Below are 26207 nucleotides of genomic sequence, written 5' to 3' on the forward strand. Positions count from 1 at the left end.
TTGGAGCACTCTGATGGATGTCCTGCTGATTTACTAATTGCCAATACTCACACTCGGTGGCTGTCTTATCAATTGTTGGCACAAGGCTTTCCATGATAAAGTGGATCAATTGTGTGCCGATCATCTGCCCCCTGAATTATCGATGTTTGAGAGTGGAATTAATTTTTTGCCTGCTTCAAAGATGTCTGCCAAAAATGAAAGTGTACATACCCGAGTAGCCACAGGGTCTCTCTCTTCGGGGGATACAGTTTCTCCAACCACAGGAACCTGTTGGAGGTAGAAGAACTGTCTACATAAAAAGATCCGTTTGTATCTTTTTATACAAGTGGGTCAGGAACAAGGCAACTTTTCCCAATGACAAATATTTTGGTTCGTTAGAATTGCAAAAGTCCTTTGTGACATTAAATTTACCCTTCCCAATTTTTTCTTTTTTTTTAAATTTTACTCACATTGAGCAGTCAAACCTGATCTGTTAGGTCATAGTTTGACCCTACAGTAAATCCAACTGTAATGCAGGATCTATATGGCAGCAATGATGCAAAGGACTGATCTGATCTAAAGTCACTCTCCCAACTCCAATTTGGTTTTAAAAAGGTAACAGGTTAACCTTCTGCAAGCAAGTTTTATGCTGGATTAGGTATCACCTCTCCATCACTCCAATTATATGCTGTATCAAGTATCATCTGTCCTTCTGTAGCTGGAATAAACTTCTGTGCTTTATGTTCTGTTTAATTCAACAAAAATATAGTTGGGAACCTACATCTGCTTCAGATGAAACTGGGATTGCTTCAGCTCTCCATTACTAATGATTTTGGTATCACAGCCTTCAGTTCAGCGAGTTTCTAACCCACTTTCTTTCCTGGTCCCATGCTGTACCAAGTAAAACTGATGAGAAATATGCCCCGTACCTGACCCCTCCATTCTCTCTAGCACAAACGTTGTAGCTGCCTTTTAATTTCTCAAGTCTGAAGGGGGAAATTTAACCTGTGACTATTTAAAAACACTTAATTTACATTAAAAATTGGGCTTCCATCTTTCTACGCATTTATGGTTAAACAAACTTCAAATGCAACCTACCCCTAAACATGAAGGTAATCTCACTTCTATTATAATAAACTGCCAAAAGGAGAAACAAAGGTGTCTTGTGGGTTTCCTGAAACCACATAAATCCTCAGAAATATGTTTTTTCTCTGTGTACAGGATATTGCTTGAAAATGAAGATGACTTCCAAGGAAGTAATCTCTGTTTTCCTTAAAGTCCTTTTCAAGAGCGACTTTTCAGGCAGTACAGTGGGATCGCTCCAAACTCTGAGGGAATCCCTTCCGTTCTCTACGGGAGACAAGTCTGCAGAGCCTTACCCTTTCCCTCTCCTTAAACTAGCACCGATACCAGTACAGCACAAGCCCCCTTGGGTTCAAAACTGAGACAAGTTTTTTTCTCTCCTGGTCCTCTCCTAACTATTTCTTTTCAGCCACAGTTTTCTTCCCGCTATGTCTTATCGATTCCTGGTTTCACTCCTCTGCCAGAATGCCACGAGGGAGACAGGCTGACCCTGGAGGTAACACAGCTGCAATTTATAGTTTCAATGTGAGGGGAAGAACTGCAGAAAAATTCAACCTAAGAACAGGACTTAGAGAACATGGGAAGTCTGGTGTTCACTTAATTAAGGCTCATATTGGAAAACAGAAGTATCTTAGCTTTTAGACAGTGTGACAGTTGTCTTTAATACACAATGCCAGGTTAGGCAGCAGAGAAAACACAGCGTGAGGAGAGGGGAAACGCTGCCACAGTTCGAGGGTGAGGAGAGTGAATGTCCGTACTGACAGACGCCACTTCTTGCTGACAATGTTTGCCTCAGCCTTTGGAAATGTTGGCCCTTGTCAGCCTCGAGCGCTGGCACCTCTGTCCGGCGCACACCGTGAGGTGACATGAAATGGCCCCCGCACTGACAGGCCTGGCTCCTGTGGGGACACGGACCCTTACCGCTGCTGCGCCCTAACGGCACCACAGGCAGGCACTGCTGAGCCCCAGGACCCTCCACATCCCCGCGGGGCAGCAGAAGGCTGCAGGCCGAAGGGTGGCCGTGAAGACCCCCCGAGACCGACCCCGCCTCCATGACAGCGGCCGCAGCCCCCGGCCTTTGCCCCTCTTCAAAATGGCGGCGCCCCCTCAGCGCCGGGGCCGCTCTACCCGCGCGGTCCTCCACGCTCCTCTCGTTGGGCCGCGCTCCCCCGCTACACCAGAGGGGGTGGCGGCGCCTGCGCAGAGGCGCGTGCGCCTTCACTTCCGTTTGTCGGCGGCCGCTTCCGGGCCCCCGTTCCTTGGTAACAATGGAGCAGAAAATGGCCGCCTGAGAGGGGAGGGAGGGCGACGCTGCGGCTGTTTGGGGACAGACGGAGCGGGGCGAGCCAGGACCGAGCCCGCTGAGGAGCGGGGAGAGCAGCGGACCGAGAGCTGGGGAGGCGGCGGCGGGCGGCGGCGGCGGGCGGTGAGTATCGAGGCCGGAGGCGGACTCTCAAAATGGCCTGGAGAAGGGAGAGGCCCAGGCCCAGGGGAGGCGGCGGCGGCTGCGGCCCCCGCCCGGAGCTGGGGGCGGCCGGGGTTCGTGAGACCCCTCTGCCCCTGCTCTGGGCCCCCGCCGTGCGGACTGTGGGGCCCCGGCAGTGCAGGGCGGCTCCTGGCTCCGCGGGGCTCGGGAGGCCGAAACCGCCCCGCGGCAGAGGCGGAGCGGGGTGCCGTGATGGAGCTGGGGGCGGTGATGGCGGTCTGCGCGCGGGTGTGCCCGGGGCACTGTGAGGATCCTGGGCCCCCCTCTCCCCCGGATGGGCCGGGCTCTGTCACCCTGGGGACTTTTCCCCTTTCTCCCGGGGCGTGTGGCAGGGCCTCCCGTCGAAGCGGGGCGAACCTGTTCCTCCATTTGGAAGCTGGAGGAAGGTTTGCGTTCCCCCGTCGGGGAGGGCTGCTGGGCCCCTCACTCTTTAGGTATCCGGTTGGGCTGGAGGAGGAGTTGAAACTAGCCCCTTTTTGGTGGGGTGGAGTGCGGGGGGGAATTATAGCCACTATTTTCGGCCTAGCCATACTATTTAGTGCCTACTTAAGGAATCGCAGCTCTTCAGGACCATGTTTTCAATCTATTCCCGAGAGTTTAGACAAGAAGCCCTGTTGTGGGAGACAGGCAAGAGGAACTCTTCCTGTCTCCTTGTGTCTGTTGTAAGGGTCTTGATCAGCTTGTGACCTGTTATAAACCTGTGATTGTTTGCCATTCCTATCCTATTAGTTTCTCTCCAGTTAATCACGTCATCTTTGCTCTGTCACCTTAGTTTCCTGTGTAAGTTCTTCCTTCCCTTTTTAATACTGTTTGTTTCTGTTTACTGTGTTTCAAACCCGTTGTCAATTCCAGCTAGATGTATGTATTACTTTATCTTCAGTGATCTGCTTTAATGGAGGAGCAATATGAGGTTGTATATAATACTGTATATATATAATGTAGTTATTGAGGTTTGTTACGTGTCTTGATTTTAGTGTGTAGTAGAAGGAGCCTGTCAAAAGGTTTCACAGCAAAAAATACAGATTTGGGTTTTTTTATAATAGTTTTGTTTGTTTCACCATTTTTCAGGAAGATAGAGTCTTTATACAGAGCAGCTTGTAAACAAGAATTCAAACTCAATTGTACCCAATAGTACCATCACATATCTGATTTATTTTCCCTGTCCGTATTGGCAGTACTGGTTAATTTCAAGTTGTAAATTGTTGTCAAAATACTAAAGAAGCTCTGACACTAATTTGTCCCTGTTTATTAAAAAAATAAACACTTGGCTGCTTCTTGTGCAGTTAATTATCTTAATTGAGATGCTTAGTTTTGTTGTAGTGGTCAACTAGCACTTAAACTGACTGTATTCTCTCTACAGGTTTACCATTTTGGAATTAAAAGAATTATAGCTTGGAATTATGTCTTGCCTGCTCATGACAAGGGAAAACACACCACGCATTATAAAATTAAGGGCTTCTTGTTATGTTAGACCACTAAAGCATAACAACTACACTGTTCTCTTCATCAGCAATTCTGACTACATAAATGTTTGTCACTGAAATAACCACACCAGCATTTTTCAAGTGTGTAGTGGTTGTCATATGTATCATATTTATTTTCCATATTGCTGAGTTCACAGACGTGCCAAGTTGTACTGGAAAACAGTGTTACGAGTGTCTGGTCTCCACTATGTGTCTCTTTTTTTTTTTTTTTTTTTTTTTTTTTGTACTGGTATTTTTAGGGGAATGGATAGTGTGATTCTTAAATGGAAATGTTTTCAAAACACATTTGAATCCAAACAAGATTACTGAGTATTTATCCAAGTTTTTGTGACTTAATCTCAGTCTTGATGAAAACTTACGAAGTTTTTTGAGCTTGCAAAAACTAATCTTGAAGGGATAAAACCAAATGTGAACATCTCAGTCTTGAAGATATTTTCATGGCAGCTCAAAAACAATACTTCTAAACAGTGTAGCAGTGTAATAACTTAGAGTCAGGACCTTTGTATGGTGAGTAGGGATAGCCAGAAGCATCACAGAGACTCCATTTTGCTTTTGCACAGGTTCCTGGCTGCAGTTAAGATCATAAGAAATACACACGCCTGTGTCTCCTTCAAACTGTTAAGTTTATATTAATGAGATACCTGTTAATAACTTCTTGCTGATGTGCAGTGTTGAATCTCAGCTTGTTACTCAGGGAGGTCTGCAGAGTTGTACAGTCTCATAAAACCATCTAATGATAATGGAATATGGAGGAAAAGTCAGCGAATGTTTTCTCTTAATTTAGTAACTTAAAAACATTTTGCTTAGAGCACTCTTAATTTCAGTATGCAAGATGGATGTGCACCTATTCTTGTTAAAATGCTTGAGCTTGCCGGCCTTGGTATGTCATCAGAAATGGAATTCTAGTCTTACAGATATCTATTTAAATTCAAATAAATTTTACTTAATTTTGTTTTCTACTTCTGTATTTGTTAGGCACTAGACATCAACAACAACAAAAACCCATGTATTGGAATTCCTGTGTGGGTTGTGGTTGTAGCGATTGTCATTGTTTTATTGGCCTTTTACTTTCAGTAGTAGCTCTATAGCAGCAGTTTTGTGGAGACAGATTCGGTAGTAAATTTAAAGATGGGCTTTTCTTTTTTAATTGAAATTCAGTGAGTTATGATTGGCTTAGTGCTTTCACGAACCAGAAGTTCTAGTTCTTCAGAAATCAAAACACTACATGATGGTCAAAACTACATGGTCATCATGTAGTTCTGTGGGTGCAGCTTCCTTGGGTGTCAATCCTGTTTATACTGCTGTCTTTCAGTGTCAACACTGGTTACTTGTGTGCAGCACTACTTCTTCCATTGAGCTTCAGACTGGGCCTTCTGCTTGCTGACCTAGTGGGAAGCTCACTTCTGGGGGAAAAGAGCATCATTTCATGAGAGTCCAGTGCTGGAAACTTGTCACACCTTGTCTACGCTAAGCTTTCTCTTCTGTGATATCATCTGAATTTGAGGGCAAAAGGCAGTACTATCTTAATTTTATTTTCAACTTGTATGTGAAAAGTGTTGTTTTAGTAAGTGCAGATGATAAAATGTGAAGCCTTGGATTTTGGCAGTTCTTACTGCATTTTATTTTCAGAGCTCCATCTTTGTTCCACATGTTCTCAGTATTTCGGAATTGCTAAACTCTACCCTTTCGTACGGAAGATAACATTGGAAAACTGTAATGAGTTTTGTTTCTTTTTTTTAACTAGAGCTCTTTGAGTTGGGAATTTATACTGTAAGATGGCTACTCTGCCTGAGATACTGTAGGGCTGTTGGAGACTGCTGGGCTTGCATACCCTGATTTCTTCACTTCTTTCTGACTTCTCAGGAGTTGATAGTATATCTAAGAGTGTTTCTCTTCATCATCTCAGCAGTTGGTTCTGTTGAAATGTTTTCCTCTTTTTTTTTTTTTTTTTATTCTGTGGAATTTTCTGCAACTGTTCTGCAAAAGTATTCATCTGCTTTCTATTGTTTAAAATGTATGTTCAGAATGAATTCTTGTTTTACAGCCTTTGCTTTGAAACGTACTGGAGTAGTGAAATAGCTGAATTGATGTTTTAACACTCCTTGTTAAGCTGGCATTTAAATTTTATAACAGAACACTTCATAGAAGACAAAATTTTCTTACAGCTTTCCAAAAGTGGTACATGTTCCATGATATTTTTTGAGGCAAAGAGGACATAGGGAGTTCTTGAGTGTTTAAAATTTGTGGTAGGTTTAGTAGAAATCTGGTAAGAGTTGTAGATCTGTTGTTCACCAGAGTGTCAATAGAAAGCAAGAATAGCAGGAAAAAAAAAAAGAGCATATCCAAAATTCATGATGCAACTTTGAAAACTAGAAAAGTTTGTTACTTCTTACCATTTCTAAGATGTAGATGAGTGAATTGTACCTATGCTATCAAAGCCCTCGGTGTGATCACAAAAAACCTCGTGCACCTGCACAAAAAGAAAAAATAAACCAAACTTGACATAATGAAGCTCCATGTATAATGCAAATAGATAGCTGTTTCATTTTATTGTTTTATGGTATCTTTTTCCTTTAATGATAGGATTCACTGACAGGTTTTGCTTCTGCTTTTGAGCTTGCAGACTTGAATGATGAAATATTTAAGATGAAAATGTCGTTTGTGTTGTGTCTTACTTTCTGCTAGTTTTGAGTATTGAGAAATTGGATAGTGACTGGCATGGAAACTATTTTTCAACTTTTAATTCTTCTAGGAAAATCTAGTAGTTGGGAGGTGGGTCAGGTGAATACTGCACGTGAAGTTGGTTCTGTTTGTGCTTAAAGAACCCAGGGTAACAGAACTGCCTGTTCTAGCTGCTGTTCCTGTGTCATTTGAGAAATGGAATTGGAGAGACTGCTGGCTGGGGCTGGTCCTGCCAAACAGGACGGTATGTTAGAGCTGCTGAAGTCAAGAGTTCATGGAAAGCGCTTTCAACAGACAGCTGTGTTGTACTTCTGCTGTAGAGCTAAAATGTCTTTGAGATATGTTCAGTGAAAGCAGGGGAGGCAAAAATGGTTAATCTGTAACAACCCAACACAGAAAATAAGTATTTCTGGCTTCCACTATTGAGTCACTTCTTTTAGTCAAAGGGTTTGATAATTTCTGCAGACTGGAAATAAGCAAGGTGCTCTACTGGTTGAAGTACCTAATTAAGATGAGGTTATGAATCATAAATGAGAAATTAGTCTTCTGCTGAGCACATCTATGAAACACTTATTCATATTGCCATCATCTTTTTTGTTTACACAAAGGTATTAATTATGTTACTGGGATGTGAGGTAATTCAGGAAACGTTCCTAACATACAGGGCACTACAAATTCTCATGTAACGTTGACATACCGGTAGCACCTAGATGGGGGAAATTTTAGAGGAAGTTTTTGTTGCACAACTAGCTCATGGGCATCTGACTTGTTTCTGCAGTTTAACTAATTCGGTGGTGCCTTTCTCTTGTTAAAATTTGAGACTTGCCCCATAAATCTAATGAAGATTGTAACTTTAAGGTATTGCTTTTTCTTTTAACCCTGCAAATGAGTGATTTCTGAGTTTGTCAAATCTTCTCAGTTTTACCTAGTTAGTTTAGTGAGAGTTCTAATGTTTTGTGTAAATTTTTTTAAAAATTAAAAAAATCAGGAATGCAGGCTAAGATGGTGTCTTGGTATTCAATACAGATAACTAATGTCAGGAGATACTACACCTTTTTGAAGGAGGAAGAGCTAGCGAACGTTTTCTGGGAAGAATTCTGTAGTCCATAAGTGCTAAGCAGTATGGAGATACAGTGTTATTGTTGAAGGTAAATGGACAACACAAGTATTTTATCACTGCTTGCTGTCCCACTAGATTGTTTTTAAGTAGTAGTAAATTCCTGACTGATTGGATTTAGTTTACATGTGACTTGGCATAAGGGAAAATGTCAAATATTTCTTGTACTATAAGAACGATAACTTTGCATTACTGAAGGAATACCTAGTACTCTTAAATTGTTCCTGTCCAAAAGAGCATAATATTACTTCCTCTTGAATAAAAGAATGTAACAATACCTTTTGTGGGCTTACTGTTTTTGCTCCTGCAGTCTCTAGCAGCAATGAAGAGACAGCTAGTCATTTGTGCTCTGAAATCTCTGAGATTGTTGAAGCATAACTGCAGGGAAGGTACTTTGCTGACTTGTGGAAGGATGGGAACACCAATTAAGAGTTCACTGTAGTTAATGTGTCTGGATATTCAGCTGTTGAAGAGTATTTCCTTTCATTTTTTTTTTTTTTAAAGAAGAAAATGGTTTATTCTAGCTATGGTTCTCTTGTTTTTTGCAACCTTTAGGTGATCCCCCCCCCCCCCCCCCCCCTCGCTCCCCGTTTTCCCATAAAGAGGGATTTTCATTGCTGGATATCTCGGCTGAAGTTGGCAGTGATCAGCAGACGTGAACTTCCTGCTCATAGATGTGACCTTCCCCACCCTTGTCAACTCAATGTTGACAAGGGAGGACACTAAAGAAGGAAATTCTGAATCTTTTAAGTTGGATAAGAACAAAGTCTTACTTTGAGTTGAACTAAACCACTGGAAGAAAGAGAAACAGAGTGGAAGTGCACCTGCTTATTAAATAATCAAATGTTGGTTATTTTGTTGTAACTTAATAGTGTATCTGTCGGTTTTCCCTCATCAGGTTTCCCTGTGTTACTGTAGTCAGTTTCCTTAAGCTGCTTTTAATTTTCTGCAGTGGATGAGCTGAGAGCAGAATCCTGAATGAGGGACAGGTTTTCAAGTCATTTCTGCAATGCTCTACCATGCTGAAATACCAGTGAGGTGGTGTAGTAACTGCCACTGTGGAAATGCTGTTGTACAGCCAGATGGGACCTATGGAGTCATGCTGAGGCAGTAGTAGTCTAAATATTCCAGTAAGTTCAGTCTGGTAATGTCGTGCTCCGCAGTGGTGAAGCTTAAAATGGGAGGTGAAGCTTAAAATGGACAATGTGGACAATGAGCTGAGAGGACAGTGAAGAGACAGAAAGTAGCAGAAGCCTTGGGGTAGAAATCCTATTTTCCATTTACTGGCTATAATATCAGAGCTCTAGTTTGAATAGTATAGTCCCATTTGCTGTCAACAGTAAGGTAGGGAGAATGTGTTGATGTGCATTATGCGATTCTTTGCCATCTGTATTTCCAGCAGTGTAAACATCCCATATAGATTCATAGCATTTCTAGGACATTGAAGCTAAACAGCATGAAACTGGGGTACAGTGGGCCAGTGTAATCTGTTACAGTAGCTTGCTATAGGAAAATACAGCAAGTTTGTCACTAGTAGAAAGAGTCCTAATGTAAATTAAATTCTTAATTCAAGATCCCAACTCTGAGGCTTTTTTCTTAGCAATAGCATCTTTTCAGTCTTGACCAATAGGTGATTTTTATGGTTTAGGAGGGAAGCTATGAGATGATTGAGGAGAAAAGAGGAGCAAACCTGGAAATAAGTAAGACTGACTTTGACTTATTCTGAGCATTTCCTAAAGGATCACCTATCAAAGTGTACATCAGTCTGTTGGTAAAGAGGAGATTTTTTTTTCCCTCCTACTTCACTTGTTTTGACTCTCCCTTTTTCCCCTGACCAAGAATGGTATCCCTTCATCTTCTGAAATGCAATGAGCAAATGTCTTTGGATCAAATAAGCATTATATAGCTAAGGTGCCTGCAAGCACTGGAATTGCAGTTAAAAGGAAAATTTCAAAGCATAAGCAGGAAACAAATGTCATGCTTCGTATGCATAGTGCAGTTTTCTTGTTTTAAAAGTTGTTGTAGAATTAGTGTAATGCTTACAAATATGTTAGTATTGCCATCTTTAGGAAGACATTCTATGTGTTTTAAAGTCAGTAAATACCAAGGTGGCAGTCATTTTGGGGAAAATGTTTTACAAAACTTTATGCTGCTCCTGTCCCTTAGCATCTTATTACATTTCCTTATTTTCTTAATCATACTGTCAACTTTGTTTCATAGTTGTCCTAAAAAAGGGAATGCCGGTTAGACTTTTGATGTGTATACCCAGAGAACTAATGCATCTTTCAAGGTTTTGTTTTGGATGCAAGTCTCTCGTTCTACTTGAGGCTTTATTCAGATGTTTCTTTTAAAAGTAGCTGTGTCTGTATTTCTGGTATCTTCTCTAGAATGAATGTTTTTTAAGTGAAATTACTTGGAGTCATAATTCTGCTACGGAAAGCTTATAAAAAGTTGTTTGAGTTTCAAGCAAGCTATGTTCTCATTAGAAATATGTGTCTGAGATTTGAAGGGCATATGGATTTCATAACTGAGCCTAGTCCAAGTTGAACATACCTGCTGAAACCATTGCACAACTTTCACTGTGAATGGGTTCCTTTATCGGTATATTTGACAGCACATCACATGCAAGTCTTCAGACAGGCCATGCAGTCTTTAGATTGTGCCAGAGATTTAGCAATGCAGAGAAGGCTGATAGGCTTCCATTTGAAATGGTAGTAACCCTAGTGATTGCTGCTGCTTACTGATAAAAAGGTGAAAATTAATCCTAATTTCTTTGGTAAAATGGCAGAAATTCACAGAACCAAATAATACCAGTAGCCTTGCATACTGTATTACTGAGTGGCAACAAGTCATTTGTGCTTTAATATGACTAACTTAAAAACAAGTTCTACTGCGTCAGAATTCAAGACAAAGAGGGTTGGAGTAGCTATCTTATAATCTGCAAGTCTGCAATAATGGGATGTCCTATCCTGTGGAATTTTCTGCTGTCACACACTGAGGTTGTCAGTGCACCTGAATTTTCACAATAGCAGCTGAAATAAACTACCCCCAGAGATCATGCAGTGCTGCTCTTCTGTGGAGAAGCACTAATGTAAACTGTGGGCAGTCTTGACTTGACAGCTGTGCTGACAAACCAAAAAAAGATACTTTTTGCACTAGACAGATGTCTAAGTATTGGAAATTTTCCAGTGAGAAGCAGAAAAGCTTTATTCTTCCAGTATTTTCATGTCACATGAAGTATGGTTTAAATGAAAGGAATGTTTTCTGATGGGGAATGTTATTGCAGAGCTTTTTAGCATGCAGAAGATTAGCTTGCTAATCACCTCTCTGAGTAACTAGATTTTACCAGTTGTACAGGAAAATTCTTGATGTTGTGAACAGCGAGATGTAGTGATTAAGGAAACTAGTTATTATTTTAACTTCATTTGATATATTTGCATGGCGCAAGTAGTGCCAGAATGTCTCCTGCATTTGCATGTATTTTGTTATAATATTTATCAAATACAGACATGGCATTCATTGATAATTTTTTTTTTTGAGACACATTGTCAAGGATCTCATCCAAATGAAAAACAAAATTAGGAGAAGGTTATATTAAAAAATACACAATATAGAAGACAGCTCTTTATAGCAGAGGTTGTACCTGGTATACACTGTGGAGTTTTGTCCCGGAAATTCTAGTCATCGACATCAGTAATTCAATAAATGCTGAAACTTGCAAGCAAATTCTTCTCTTGACGTAAAATTGCAAAGTTGATTTTACAAACCCTTTTCCTTTTTTCAGGAAACTAATAGTCTGGGTTGGGTTGGGTTGGGTTGGTTTGTGGTGGGTGTGTTGTGTGGTGGTTTTTTTGTTTTTTTTTTTTTTTTTTTTTTGCACACATGGTGTTCCATTGCATCTTCTGTATTTGAATTCTCCATAACTCCTTCATTCTGCTAAAATTCACTTGGATGTTGAAGAGGGTGTTTCTCATAGCAGGCAGTAAGTCAGATTGATTCCTGCTTTCCTCACCATAGCGCAGGGCAGGAAGAAGTGATTGGACACTTAATCCCATGCTCGTTTAGGTCAAGGATGGCTTGGTTATGCCTTGTACTACACTGTTGTATGGCACTGTAAGGCATGCTTTGTGATTTGTGAGGCAGTTGCAGTATTAGGAATATTTTACGCTGAAAAGCAGTCATGGACACGTAGTCAACTATGTAAAGGTGCACTAAGGCTTATGGCTGATATTATTCCATGTGTTCGTACTTGCTGCTTTGTTGAGTATTTGATAATGATGGGCATAGACTTTGTTTGTACTTCTTGAAGAGGTTCATGCTTTGAGAATTATTTCGTTTGTGATTCCTGTGGTTATGCAGCTTATCTTAACTGAAGCTTCATTAGCAAACCAATGTCCATCCGCCTCCCCCTCCGCCCCCAATTTAAGGATAACAAGGATGTAGTACAGGTTAAACATACTTAAATTTCATGCTATATTTCAGTACGCTGGATGAAGGATTTATTTTCTCCTTTTTAGGTACTCTTCCACTCATCAAGATGGAAAGCTCAGATTCTAGTGATAAAGGAAATATTGATCAATCAGAAGCACAACGTCAGAGTCAGCTAGATCGGTTAGATCGAGAAGAAGCTTTCTATCAGTTTGTAAACAACCTGAGTGAAGAGGACTACAGGCTTATGAGAGATAACAATTTGCTAGGAACACCAGGTAGGTAATGCTGTGTATGTACATCTTGCTAGAATTGCTTGTAGGCTATTTGTGTCATTTTCTGTTCTCCTGAAACTGTTTCACCCATTTAGTTTGTGTGCTGCAGTTGTGTTCCGTGGTACAAAGTAGCTTCTTACTAATTCGTGCATACTCAAATTTGAGCGGTCCCCTGACTAGTGGAGAGGTAGTTAGGATGATGTGGATTCATCAGATACAAAAGTCTAGTGTTCACACGACTTGGCGGGAACACCCAGAGTTGACCCAGTTCCAGTTATGGACCCTTAGACATTTTTGATTGAAAAGTAATCTCCCTTGAGCATCTGTGTGAAAATTTTGTGCTGGTGAGGTTGAGAGTTTGTAACTAGGATGAGTAGTCTGGTGCGAGATTGTGCATGGGGATTTTTATGTCAGTTTTCAATCGATTTATTACTTTAAATTGACTCTTTATAGGATGATACCTAATTCAAACCAGTTTTAATTTAAAACATGACTTCAACTAATTTAAACCTTTTTTCATGCTTGTGAAGGTATTATCTTAAATATTTTACTCTGGACAGCCATTTAATGGGTATAGGATGATGAAAATTGCTGATAAGTTGTAGAGGTTACAGAACCAGAAAGCACATATGTCTTGAATAGGTTGAAACTGTTGGATCTTTCAGCTTCAGCAAAACTTACTTGGGACAACGGTGCTGAATTGTCTGAATTTCCCCTTAGCAACCTGTTCAGCAGTCTCATTATGGCAGGATTTAATTAGAAAAAAAGACGAGCAGTGGCTTGTACCTTCTTTAGAAGCTTTTGATAATGCTTGCCATACATATGATTTGGAAATATTTTTGGAAAATTTTGCTTATTTTCTAAGGTGAAATTACTGAAGAAGAGTTGCTGAGAAGGCTACACCAAGTTAAAGAAGGTCCGCCACAGCAAAACAGTGATGAGAATAGAGGTATATACAGTATTTGTGAAAACTCTTAACTTTAGCACCCCATACGGACCTTAACTTGAGTGCAGGAGTGGAACAAGTTAAGCCTAGGCAGGTGCAAGGTGAGCTTTGTTTCAAAACTAAGTGAACGTTATGTCTAATACCTGCTGCAGAGGTCAGTTTGGGACAGATGTCACTCATAATGCATCTGTTACTTGCATCAAGATAAAGATACATTTAGGTCTGGTGGTTTTTGTGTTTTTTGGTTTTTTTTTTTAAGATTGCCTTCCTATCTGCTCCCTTCTGGGATGCTTTTTGGCAATCCCTCTTCTTTTATTCACCATTCTTCCCTTCCAAAGATGCTGTATTGCTTTCATTATCACCCTTCTATAGAGATTGGTGGAGGATACTTGGAGCTTACCACTGGGGTTCATCCTTTTAGTGAGACAGATTTGCTATAAAGCTACGCAAGTGAAGGATCAGGACAAACTTAGTTCTCTACTTAGCGGCTGATAGATCATTTAATTGTTTGGAAAGGAAAACACAGAATATTGATGTGTTATGACACCTGAAATGTGACTTTCCGTTTACTTACAATAAACAATGTGTTATTTTGATGACTTGTTTGCTATATGATGGCTGCAGCCTATCTGTACAATTAGAAAAATGTCCACTCCTGCTCCCTTAAAAGAGCTCTCTGGTAGATAAGAATTGTGATGCTACATGTGAAACCACAATAACACTTGTGGTAGGATTAAGCACTTCTAAATTGTCACTTGTTAAACGAAGCAATTATGTTCTTGGAAAAGATCACTCCAAAATTAGCTCAGTAGTCTAATTTGGTAGTTCCCTGTCTTTTTCACAGGTGCAGAGTCCGCAGAAGATGTTTCAAATGGAGACTCTATAATAGACTGGCTTAATTCAGTCCGACAGACTGGAAATACAACACGAAGTGGGCAACGAGGAAACCAGTCTTGGAGAGCAGTGAGCCGGACTAACCCAAATAGTGGTGACTTCAGATTCAGTTTGGAAATAAATGTCAACCGTAATAATGGGAACACAAATCCAGAAACTGAGAATGAGCCATCTGTAGAGCCTTCCAGTGGGGAGGATTTGGAAAACAGCCAAAGTGACTCTGAAATTCCAAGGTCTGAATCGCCATCTGTAAGGCAGCCTGGATCAGAAAGGAGCACTTCGGAGGAGCTAACAACTGAGGAAGCCTCCCCTCCTAGAGGGCAGAGGAGAGCGAGAAGTAGGAGTCCAGAGCAGCGGAGAACGCGGGCTAGGACTGATAGAAGTAGGTCACCTATTAATCCAGTGAGTGAGACTCCTCGCAGGTCTCATCACAATACATCATCTCAAACACTTGACCACTCCTCGGTGAATGAAGCTGAGGGAAGCTCTAGAACTAGGCAGCATGTGACATTAAGGCAGCATACAGTGGGGACTGAGATGCCAAGTGAAAATGCAGTTCTGTTTTCAACCCCTGAAACAAGACCTGTTCCTCAAGCAGCAGGTTCTTCAGAAACTAACGGCACCAGTGAGTCCACCACTCCTGGGCAGAGGCCTCCTACCATAGTACTTGATCTTCAGGTGAGAAGAGTTCGTCCAGGAGAATATCGGCAAAGAGACAGCATAGCCAACAGAACTCGGTCCAGGTCCCAGACACCTAACAACACAGTCACTTATGAAAGTGAACGGGGAGGGTTTAGGCGCACATTTTCACGTTCAGAACGGGCTGGAGTGAGAACTTACGTCAGTACCATTAGGATTCCTATCCGTAGAATCTTAAACACAGGCTTGAGTGAGACTACATCAGTTGCTATTCAGACTATGCTAAGGCAGATAATGACAGGCTTCGGAGAGCTGAGTTACTTTATGTATAGTGATAGTGATGCAGATCCTAGTGGCCCGACTCCAAATCAGAACGTGGATGCTTCTGAGCCACAGAACGGAGGTGGTGGTACTTCAAGCAATGAAAGTACAGACGTTAGCTCAGGGGAGGTGTATGAAGGTGGTAATGAAGGCGGTTCAACATCTGGTGCCAGACGGGAAGGTCGGAATACGAGGGGATCGGTCACGTTTGAAGAAAGCGGTTCTCTACCATTCCTTAGCCTAGCACAATTTTTCCTGCTAAACGAAGATGACGATGACCAACCAAGAGGACTCACCAAAGAACAAATTGACAACCTAGCGATGAGGAATTTTGGTGAGAGCGATGCTCTGAAAACCTGTAGCGTGTGTATTACAGAGTACACGGAAGGCAACAAGCTCCGTAAATTGCCTTGTTCGCACGAGTATCATGTCCACTGCATTGATCGCTGGTTATCAGAAAATTCCACTTGTCCCATTTGTCGCAGAGCAGTCTTAGCTTCTGGTAACAGAGAGAGTGTTGTCTAAATGAGATCTGAATTTATGGCCAAGCAGCTAGTGTGATAGTGATGGGCAAAGAAGTCACTTCCTTTATGGCCACTTTTTGAGTGGTACCTCAGTGTATAGTAATGACTTGGAGTGAATCTTCCCTCATGAAAGCATTTTCTCTGGATTCAAGCTTTTAGAATTGGAAAATTTCTTTAATTAGGGTTTTCAAGATCTAGTCAGTTTGGGTGTTAAATTTCACTTGTCCAAAGACATCTACCCACTTAAAAATATTTTTTTCTTTGTGAAGAGTATTAAGTTCTTTCTCCCGCCCAGCCCCTGCCATCCCAGTCCAATAAACATTTTGTCTTCAAGATTGTGCTTAGGAGGAGTTCTTTGAGAAGTCATCCCGGCTAAGTGTACATGAGTCGTAGAGGAATTTTTGCAAGAAATCCAACTATCTGAAACAACAATATGAACTTAATTGCACACTTGAACATACTTTTAATTTTCATACTGGGTTAATATTGGACATGTCTGTGTAAATAACACTAATGTTAGCCCTTTCCCCATCACTATGGCACGCTGTAGGATGAGCTGTTAGCTTAATTGGGATATTTATCTTGTTGTGGAAATATAAGAATTGCCTATGCTTGTTTAAATAAAAAAAAAATCTGTTTTAAAATTGTAAAGCTTTTTTGTAGAAGCTCAGTACTTTTCCAATGCACTGTTGTACTAACGCATTAAGAATTAAAATTGTACCATGCTTAGAAATCAAGAATGCTTTTCATACAAAACCCACCACACAGAGAGCAAACTAAATACAAGAGAGCTGCTTTTGTAACTGTGTACCTGTCAAGAGCAGTGCATATCTGTACTATTTATGTGAACAGCTACTGTAATATAAAAACAGTTGAATTAGACATCTTAATTGCATTAAAAAAACCCAGAAATTAAATGTTATAATTGCAGTGTTTTGGCTCAGTAATGCCACAAAAAAAATTATAAGAATTGGAAACTGTTCTAATGGCTGGTTATTTCTTGGTATGGTTGCTAATATGTAATAATACAAACCAGTATGTACCAGGTCATTCAGTGAGGTTTATGCCCAAGTTTTCTATCAACTTTTACTTTCCGTTTTTGAGGCAACTCTGTGTAACTATTCAGCAGACAAGTACTGACAGGTCTTTTTTTCTTCCCCACCAGCTTCAACTTTATTAGTAACCTCTGGATCTGTTGAGTGAACATGCATATATCTAGTCTTGGTAGCCTGTGACTCAAGTGCCACAGAAAAATAACTGAAGTATTAACTGGAAAACAGATTATTAGAGTGTTAGATTAAATTTGAAAATTATAATTGATTATGGGAGTACACTTAAATGTGTAGCCAATTCTAATAACAACATTAAAAAACCCAACAGACTCTTTATATTCCTATGGGACAGATTAAAATGAGTTGAATTTACTTTTAAAATTATGTGCGTGGCATATTGAAATGGAGAATTGGAGAATGTACCTCAACTCTCATCAGTGTTGGGGGAAAACATCCCTCCCCCTCAATGACCAGTTCTTTGTTTTGTTCTCTAATGATTTTTTTTTTTCCCTAGCTTACGTGTGCAACAGGGAAAGCAATATTTATTTCAAGTCCAGGGTAGTAGTTATGAAGGGATATGAACTGCTCTTGCTGGCTATATGGGAAATGTTGCTTGTTCCTCAGATGACAAAACCAAAGCTAGCCTATCTCTTTTTCCTAATTAAAACACATTTTTGGTGTTTTACAGTGGTGGTTGCATAAACTGTAGTCTCTGCTCGAAGCCATTTTAACATGTCATCAGCTAGTTCAGGATTCCACAATGTCCCAAAATTCCAGTTTTTTTCTACGTGTGCGTTTTGTGGTGTTTGGTTCAGTGGGAAGCCCTGACTGGCTGTTGAGCTCGCTTTCCTCCTGGTGGGCCGCGCCATCCTGGCAGAGGGGATGCTTGTATCCTTTTGGAACAGAAGAATAAATGAGTTCCTGTTTTGAAATTTGTCCCTCTGACATGCATCGCTGTAAAAGTGGAAGTTAGCTATTAATTCCAGGTGCTGGACTCTCTATGCCAAAATTTCCTCAACAAAGTAACACTTCTGAATTTCTTCCAGTAGCATTCACATAGCAAATACATGCTATCAGTTGCAGTTTCCAGTAGCTTTACTGACTTACTGGAGCGTAGAATTAGAAGGAAAAAACCCCTCTCTATGTGAATACCATGTTAGCTTCTGAAAGTCTGATGTACAGCTCTGAGGACTAGGGCTGGTGACCAGAAAGAAAGGAGCCCGCTAGTGCCAATTAATGTGAAGCACGGCTGTGATACGTGTCATTCAACATAGCTTTCTTTTTAATGTTCTGAGTTTCCAGTAACTGTTCACGTTGGTAGAATCAACTTTACGGTTTTGTTATTGCTTAATAGTGGCATGCCTTAACATTTTACCTTTCTGTAACAATAGCAACTAATAAAATGTTGGAGGTTTCCCAAATGGTACCAAGAACAAATAATTTAACCTCAGCTCAGGAGGCCTTGAATGTTCTCAATGTTTTATATGCCTTTTCCAACGCTGAGCGTGCTAAAGGTGCTGGGGGTTCGTTGCCTGACGTCTGGAGGAGTTGGCAGAAATTAAACTGCTGATACAGCAAAGACCTCTTTATGTAGCTGAGTCATCTGTCAGTCTCTGTGGTAATTCAATTTCTACTCTTTTAAAGTTAGACTGGAGTTAGGAAAAGCCAATATTAACACTTTAGTCGCTAACAAGATGTGAAAGACACTCTAGCCAGGTTCACAATTAGCCGAATTTACAGTTTATGAATCATTTTGGTATTGAGCGTTTGTACTGGCCGCTTCCCGCAGTTTACGCTCTCGTGGTATTGCAGGAGGGGTACAGCCGCTTAACTCGTGCTGGTAGCCATGCGAAGGGTTAAAAGGACTAGTTTTGTCATTTTTAAAGGCCTGATTGTACAGAAATGAGTCTGAAGAGGCAGAGGCAGCCTCGCTGCGTCAGCTGCCTGGTTCACAGTGCCACCGTGTGGGAGCCTCTCTCCGCCTTCCTCCGAGGCCAGGGGACCGCTGTCTCCTCGCTCGGAGCAGCGTGGTTTCCTTCGCACTGAAGGTTGTCGCTTTATTTTCTTTTGGAAGGAGGTTCCCTCTCGTTGCCTGCCTCGGTAGTTACCGTGGTGGTTTTTTCAAACTGCAAACCACCCAGGCTCCTGCTGTGAGTATCGTATCTGGTGCGTGAGCTTAATTCCTTTCTGGCAGGACAGACCTGTATCCACAGGACCTCCGTACACAGCAATTAAAGCAGTCACAAGGCCAAAACCTAGAAGAACGCACAGTATTTTTTTATTTAAGAGCGCGTTTGATAGTTTAACTCGGATTGCGAACCGATAGAGAGTTGTGGGTGTTTACTCTTTTTTAATTGGGGCTTTATCCGTTAAAAGACTGTGAAGAGTTATTCCTGGGGTTTGTTAGATTTCCCTTTCACATGCACTTTTTTATTTCTTCGAACGAGTTGGGTTTTTTGCAAAGAACTTGTAGGCAGTTAATTGTTTTAAAATTGGTTTGATTAGCGTAGGTACTGCATGCACAGAAACTACTCGATAAAAGTTTTGTAAGAAGTATTGACGTGCAGGCACAGCAGCTGCACTGACACGATACCGCACCGGTTTTGAAGGAGCCGTAATTGTCCATTGTGTCCACTTGCAAACGAATGGATTTCCCACCGAAGGTGGCACAATGGCCCATAATGACTGTCATTCCCGTTTCCTGTCACTTGTCCGGATTATGCAAATGCGGAGAGTCCAAAGGCCTGTTGCCCTGCTGTATCTGCAGTCGGTGTTTATCTCAAAATGGGTGCCTACATAAAGAGGAGGTTCCCGGTGGCCTCGCAGTAATGAGGGTCTAACGTGAAGATGAGAAAAGAAATACAGTTAAGGCTGACCATCGGCCTCTGACTTTGAGCGGTGCGATGAGGGCTTTTCTGAATCTCCCAGCGTCGTCATCGCTGTCACGCCTGCGATACAAAGCTTCATCCTGCGGGCTTAGCCGCGGCCTTATCTTTAGTTTGGGATCCTTTTCATTAAGGTGTACATTCGGGTAACTGTCTGATGGCTCGGTTTTCTCACCGGTCATCCTCGCTCCTGCCGCGGGGGCTCGCGTTGCTTGAGTAAGGGTACGTAAGCAAGCGTGGAGCTGATGAGGCGCACGGCCGTTACGGAAGTGTCTGCCTGCTCCTCTGCCTTCTCCCACGAGGAGGGGCTTTGGATGAGCCTTGGCTTGGAGCCACGGGAAGGGAATTTGTAACAAATTCAGAAATATTTCCAACCTTCATGTACGCTAGGCTTTGTGTTTGTTTATCCTTGACTAGGGAGGGAAGAAGGAGGGCGAAGAGAGAGAATCAATGGTAACTTACCCAAATACCCAAAGTACGTATGAGTTGTGTTGTATTAAAAAAGAAAAGAAGTTTGCGTCTGTTATACCAGGGCTTCCCAACCTCTTTTTGATATGAGGTATCTCTTTTTTTTTTTTTTTTCTTCTTCTGGGGAAACATACCATTGAATTTGTTTTGATTTTTCTATCTGGTTTTGTTCCTGAGCTAAAATACCCGAGACCCCTTCCTGAATTTCACTCTCTGCTAGTAAGGCTGTTGGTTGGGAAGCCCTGAATTCAACTGAGAATGTAACAGTTTTCTTTTTTTTTTTTTTTTTTTTTTTTTTTTGTACAGTGCTTTACATCTGTTTATACTGGACTTGTTTAATACAAAATGGTACTCTGAGGTCATTGGACAACAGTTTGACCAGATTTGATAGCTAACATTTAGGAGGAGTTTGTTCCCTATGTAAGATGTCATAATGCAAATTTAAATAGACTCAATAAAATGCATGAAGTGTTCATTTTGTGCTTGATCATCACTCCTTGGGTTTATTCTTCTTACGGTGGGAATGCGCTGGAGTAAATCACGGTGGATGTGGTAGGAATTTATTTCCTCCGTACGCCTTTTCCCTTGAGGCTGGGCAGAAAGGAAAGAGCCGGAATGGTATAGAGTTAACTACTCGGAAGAATTTATTGCTCCTTAGTACATAAAACTGAAGCAATAAATCTCACGGTGTCCCAGACTGCTGTAAATCTGTCAGTGGATAATGTGGGATACCCAAGCAGTGTCTGCAAGCTGTCTTTCAAGTAGTAGCTGTGACTTTTACGGGCGCCCATCAGTACGAGGGCCCGGTGGTCGGGGCTGTCGGGGCTGAGCCTCCCTAGAAATACACTCGGCAGCATTGAGCGGCTTTCATGAGAAATTCTCACATACGGCTAAAAGCTTCGTCCTAAAATTAGTAGCTGAAGTACGTGCAAACGCTTACTTGAGTGGAAAGGACATTTTTTAGGGCGTGGGAAGCTATCTTTATTATCAGCGCTTCCCTCACCTCCACTCCGCTCCTCGAGTAGGAAGTGGGAGCCGCTCCTCGAGAGGGGTGTGCTGACATCGCAACAAAAGAAGGGCTAGAAGGGTGACGTACAGCTTGAAAACACGCAGCGCCCAGTGTTTTGGGTGCCGCGGCAGCGGGTAGCAGTGTCGCAGCTGGGCTGATGCTCGACAGCGCTGTGAGCGATGCTCTTGTTTGGTAAGGAGGAAAGTCGTGGGCTTCTCCAGGGATGTGTTGAGTTGGATTCTGCTCCAGCTTCGCTCTCCATGGGGAGAGCTCTTGGGTAAGGGTGGTTTTTTTTTTTTCCCCCCGTTCCCACGTGCTTCGTCTTGAGCTCCGTGATCTGTCTTGCTCTGCAAGGGTACAGTTCGATCTGAAATTGTCTTTAACGTAGGCGTTAACTGTTATTTCGGTGACTTCATTCACGAAGTGGTTCCCACACTTTCTGTACCAGGAGCTCTTTGCCAGGTCACCGACTCCAGCCCCCCACCCTGTAGGAAGTCCCTCGGTTTGGGTAGCCCTGTGTTTGTTCCTTAAAAACTGTCGATCCACCCCCAAATTGCTTAAAGAGTCCAAACCAACCTTGGAGCACGTGTGTGCCTGACTTCATCCCTAGGTTTGTTTTCTTTAATATATTCAAGGTCTTTGTTCCGGCCTGTAAAACTTTATATAACCTTGTTCCTCCCTCTCGGTGCTTAAACCCTGTAACCTTTTACGTTGTCCTACTCCTCCCTTCAGGGTATATTTCCGTGGCAGATCCAGACCTTCACAGGGGAATGTGTTTGGCCGCTTTGCTGGTCCTGCTGCTGGCTGGGAGGAGAAAGGTTGTGTTTGGCGAGCCTGTCCGTCCCAGGGCAACAGGGGTGCAGGCATAACCGTGGGTTCGGGGGCTTCTCACCTCCACAAGGGCCCTTCTGAGCGCTCCTGGGTGGGATCGAGTGTTTGGAAGTAGAGGCGGGGAGAGAAGCAAAGGCTGTCTGCTGCTCGCTTGCCCTTCCCACCTGTTTCAAGTGTGACTGAACCTGTTTCAGGGCTTTTAATATAACGAATCTAAACTCGGCTCTGTTGTGACTCCCTAAACCCTTACAGTAAAGTTATATAGGGAAAACTAAACCCACTTTTTAGTCTTAAACTGGAGGGGCATTGTCTCTGATGCTAATGAGATGCTGATGCTGCACGCTCCAACTGTTCCCCTGAATAAATCCCCTGTTAAACCGAGCATGTGAAAATCCAGGCGTCAGGTCCCCGCAACAATGATTACTTCATAAAATAGGAGTCAACCCATATTTGCTGAGGGTTTCTTGAGTTTTGGCTCCCTACGCCATCAGGGTGCTGGGTTTTCAAGGAAAAAAGCTTACGAGGCAGCACCCTTGGGATAGCATTGTGGGATTCGGGCCGCGGGAGCTGGTCGGGGGCTGCGGCAGGTTCCCCACGGCTCCGGCAGCCGGCAGAGCGATGCCTTGCGCAGCGCTAGGAGGGGAGCCAGCCGAGATGATTTTTTTGCACTGGTTTGATTTCTCGGGATGGATTTGCAGAAAGTGATTTCTCCAGGCTGAAAGTTTGAGGCCGGTGGTTTTTCGCTCTGGAGCAGCGGCTTTGCTCGTTGTGATGGGTCCTGGACAAGAGACGCCATGAAGCAAAAAGTGCCTGGCTTGGTTTCTGGGCTTTAATACCTGCTCTAGGCTTTCCTTTCACAGCAGTGAAATGGCCCTGACGACACCGTCCCAGACCAAAGCCCCACGTTTTGCCCTGCGTCTGCAAAGCCAGCCCTTGCCCGCAGGCTGGCTGGCGGCTTGGCTGATGCCGGAGGGTGTTCTGGGTGTGAAAGCTCTTGAGAAGCTATTTCAGGAGCCCACAGGGTTCATCTCCTGACCCCGCAGCAGGGATCTATGCCCAGATATGAACAGAGGTGGGACGGCTGCGTGCCCGCCGTGAGCATCGCTCGCTGCCGGCCGAGGGGAAGGCAGCGCCAGGCTGGTGAAAGGCAGGAAAATAGAGACTGGAAGAAATAGTTTAATCTCTGTAGGTACTGCTGACTTCTAAATAAACTAAATAAATCCTAAATAAACTTGGAAATGACTCGGCCTTTGCTGCTGGCACCTTTGGGGTAATCTTGCTTTAATTTGTAAAGATGGATCTCAATAAACTGAAATACTTGTGGCGTCCGGGCAGCGCTGCTCGTCCATCTTCCCTGCACGCGTGGCATGGCCAGGAGGGAAAGGGGGGGCAGAAATGATGGAAAGGGATGAAGGGATGAAGGAGTGAGGAGGGGAAGGGAAAGAGGAGGTGAATTAAACTGAAGGAAAACTAAGGAAGGGTAAAAAAAAGAAAAGGCGTTTGAACCGTGCTCGTCCGAGTGGGACTGGTAAAAACATCAGCACAGGTGGAAGAAGAATACGGGCGGGAGCAAAACCACGGGGATCCTCGGGGTCTGGCTGTGAGGACGCAGAGCAGGTCCAGAAGAAGAGACCTGCGGGCCGTGGTCCGGGACCCTTTGGGGACGAGCGGGAGGGTGGCAAGGCGGTGCTGGGGGCGATGCGGCGTTGGCCACGTATGCCGGGGCTGGCCCGGCCTGAACAACGCCCCAGACGCGACAACAACAGATTGATAACCATAAAATCCCGATCCTGGGTGGAAGAGGTGCGTGCCAGAACCATAGCAGGAGCCTGCGAGGGCGGCGGGGGGACGCACACGGGGCCCCGCTTGCCCCCCGCCCCGCAGCCGCGGGAGGGGCTGTTTGCACAACCCCGCCGAAAAAGCCCCCGAAAGCTGCTCGTGTTTCCAACGCGGGATTGAGCAGGGCTGGGGGTGATTGGGAGAGACTTTGTTTAGCGCGGTTCTTGTGCCAAAAAAAAAGAAAAGAAAAAAAAAAGATAAAAAAAACATACCCCGAAGCCTCGGCCAGGATAAAGCATGCACGAGTGAACGGGTCCAAAAGCAGTCAGTGCTTCTTGCAGCCCGACGTGTTCCCCTGTTCCCGCTCCGGCGGGGTGGGCTCGGGCTGCCGCCCGCTGCGGGGCTGCTGCGCGTTCAGCGTCGGCCGTGGTGTCGGTGGATCCCCGCCACCGGCACCCCGGGGAGCCTGGCCTCTCCCCTCCCTCCCAGCCGCACACACCTTCTCGCCCTCTTTTTCCCCTCTCCTCCTTCTTTCCCCCCCCCTCCCCTGTGCTGTGTTTGCCTTCGATCTAAGCACATATATATTTTCCTCCCTTGCTGTGCCCTGCTGCCAGTATTATGCGGTTTCCCGTATTGCATTTAAAAAAGCCCCTAAAACCCAACCTGAAGGAAAGCGAGCGCGTCCCGAGCTCACCCCATCGCTCACCCCCCGCAGCGTGTTCTCCTTTCCCCTTCGGTGACGCATCCCGGTGCCCGGGCACGGGTGCTGGGCACCCCGCTCTCGGGGCTGAGGGTCCCGCGGCCGCCCCGGCTCGATGCCCTCCCACAGCTGCCTGAGCAACAGCCCCAGCGGCCCTGGGAAGAGATCTTTTCCAAATTATTGCTTTAAATAACGACAGCAAAGCAACGGCTCTAGGAAAAGATTTGCATTTAGAGGCAGAGATGATTGAAGAAAAAAAAAAAAAGCTTCTGCCACTCATCGGTGCATCCTTCACGTCCTTCAAAGGCACTTGCAGATGGGGTGTTTTTCCTTTGGTGCTTTTTTTTTTTTTTTTTTTTTTTTTTGAAGGATTATAATATTTAAGTCCTGCAAAAAGAAAACAGATGGAGAAGAAGACAATGAAAGAAAACAAGCCCAGCCCGGAGCCCGCGGGGAGAGGAGCAGAGGAGCGGCTGGGCACAGCACGCGCCCGCGGCCTCCGAATGCCCATTAACCACTTGCAGATGGCCAGCCTCGCCCAATGGCAGCGTGTACGCACATATACATAAAAAAATATATAACATAGTATGTGTATATATATGTATAAATTAAAGAAACCCCAACTAAATGAAACTATAGATGTCATATATGCCATTCACATATCTATATCTAAAACATGTACGTAATTTATGACTATTAAACTGGTATAAAACATCGACATGCGGTTCATACTTAATATATAAAACATACATGTAAATTTTGCGTTTTGCAAGTACCAATGTGAACTATTATATATAATCAGCTTGTTTTAATCCGTGATATTTCAATTTTAATGTAGGAATAGATACCTAAAGATTTAACTATTGTGTTATAGTAATGAAAACGTCCTTTTGCTGTCGTTTGGTTTGCTCTTTTCTAGTTTGCCGCCCTTCTACTGAAAAACTCAGGGGTTTGCTCTGATCCAAAATACCTTTTTTCCCCCACTTTTTCACCTTTCCATGTATTCGGGCCAGATCCCGCAGCCTGGCAGAGCAGGGGGAGGCGGCTGCTGCTGCTCCGTGCCCTGGGCTCAGCCAGCAGCGAGGCTGAGCGGGGATTCCCAGCGGGCACGTGCACCAACGCACCTATGGAGAGAGATATGTAAGTATGTATATTTATTTAGCTGGAGCTTGTGGAGTCGGGCTGTGATGAGCTGATGCTCCTGGGGGGGCTGGGAGCAGCCGGGCAGGGCCCCCCCATTGCCTCTCTGGGTGGCCCCATGGGCGTGCAGCCCGCTTTTATCACACCTTCCCCCAGCACCTTCCCAAGTCCCCCCTCAAATTTGCGGCCGTCCCAAGAAGATGGTTGTAATATTAGGCTAGCACCGCTTGTTTTGCTACCTGTAAATGAAAAGCAGCTCCGCGCGTTGGCACGGTGCTTTCCGCTGCCGGGAGCGGGCTGCAGCGTTACCTCGGCTTGCTCTGTCCCTGCACGCACCGCACGAAGTCCTCCAGAGGAGCTCGCTGCCATAGCCTCGTTCCCTTTGAATCTCTACCATCTCTTATCTCCTTGTGGTTTGTTGGGTTTTTTTGTTTTTTTTTTAACTACTATTTAAACTTGAAAAAGGGTTGAAATGCACAGTAAAA

The 26207-nt window shown here is 43.6% G+C and overlaps 1 protein-coding gene across 2 annotated transcripts; it reads left to right on the top strand.

Moving 5' to 3' along the window:
* Nucleotides 1-2306: 2306 nt before the first annotated feature.
* Nucleotides 2307-20738, top strand: RLIM (ring finger protein, LIM domain interacting). 2 transcript variants are annotated; one of them, XM_075512807.1, is made up of 4 exons: nucleotides 2307-2488; nucleotides 12349-12537; nucleotides 13400-13483; nucleotides 14325-20738. In XM_075512807.1, exons 2-4 carry the CDS (start codon nucleotides 12369-12371, stop codon nucleotides 15857-15859), a joined length of 1788 nt encoding a protein of 595 aa, XP_075368922.1. In that variant the 5' UTR covers nucleotides 2307-2488; nucleotides 12349-12368; the 3' UTR covers nucleotides 15860-20738. The 2 variants fall into 2 exon arrangements, with proteins under 2 accessions (XP_075368922.1, XP_075368923.1); XM_075512808.1 differs by lacking the exon at nucleotides 13400-13483.
* Nucleotides 20739-26207: the final 5469 nt, after the last annotated feature.

Source organism: Mycteria americana, chromosome 10 (genome assembly GCF_035582795.1).
Source record: "Mycteria americana isolate JAX WOST 10 ecotype Jacksonville Zoo and Gardens chromosome 10, USCA_MyAme_1.0, whole genome shotgun sequence".
Classification (NCBI taxonomy): Eukaryota; Metazoa; Chordata; class Aves; order Ciconiiformes; family Ciconiidae; genus Mycteria; species Mycteria americana.

Excerpts from the sequence above, each read along its gene's own strand:
- RLIM (XM_075512807.1), top strand. The coding sequence starts at position 12,369 with ATGGAAAGCTCAGATTCTAGTGATAAAGGAAATATTGATCAATCAGAA. Across the intron at positions 12,538-13,399 it reads CAATTTGCTAGGAACACCAG|GTGAAATTACTGAAGAAGAG; the intron begins GTAGGTAATGCT and ends TTATTTTCTAAG. Across the intron at positions 13,484-14,324 it reads AAACAGTGATGAGAATAGAG|GTGCAGAGTCCGCAGAAGAT; the intron begins GTATATACAGTA and ends TCTTTTTCACAG.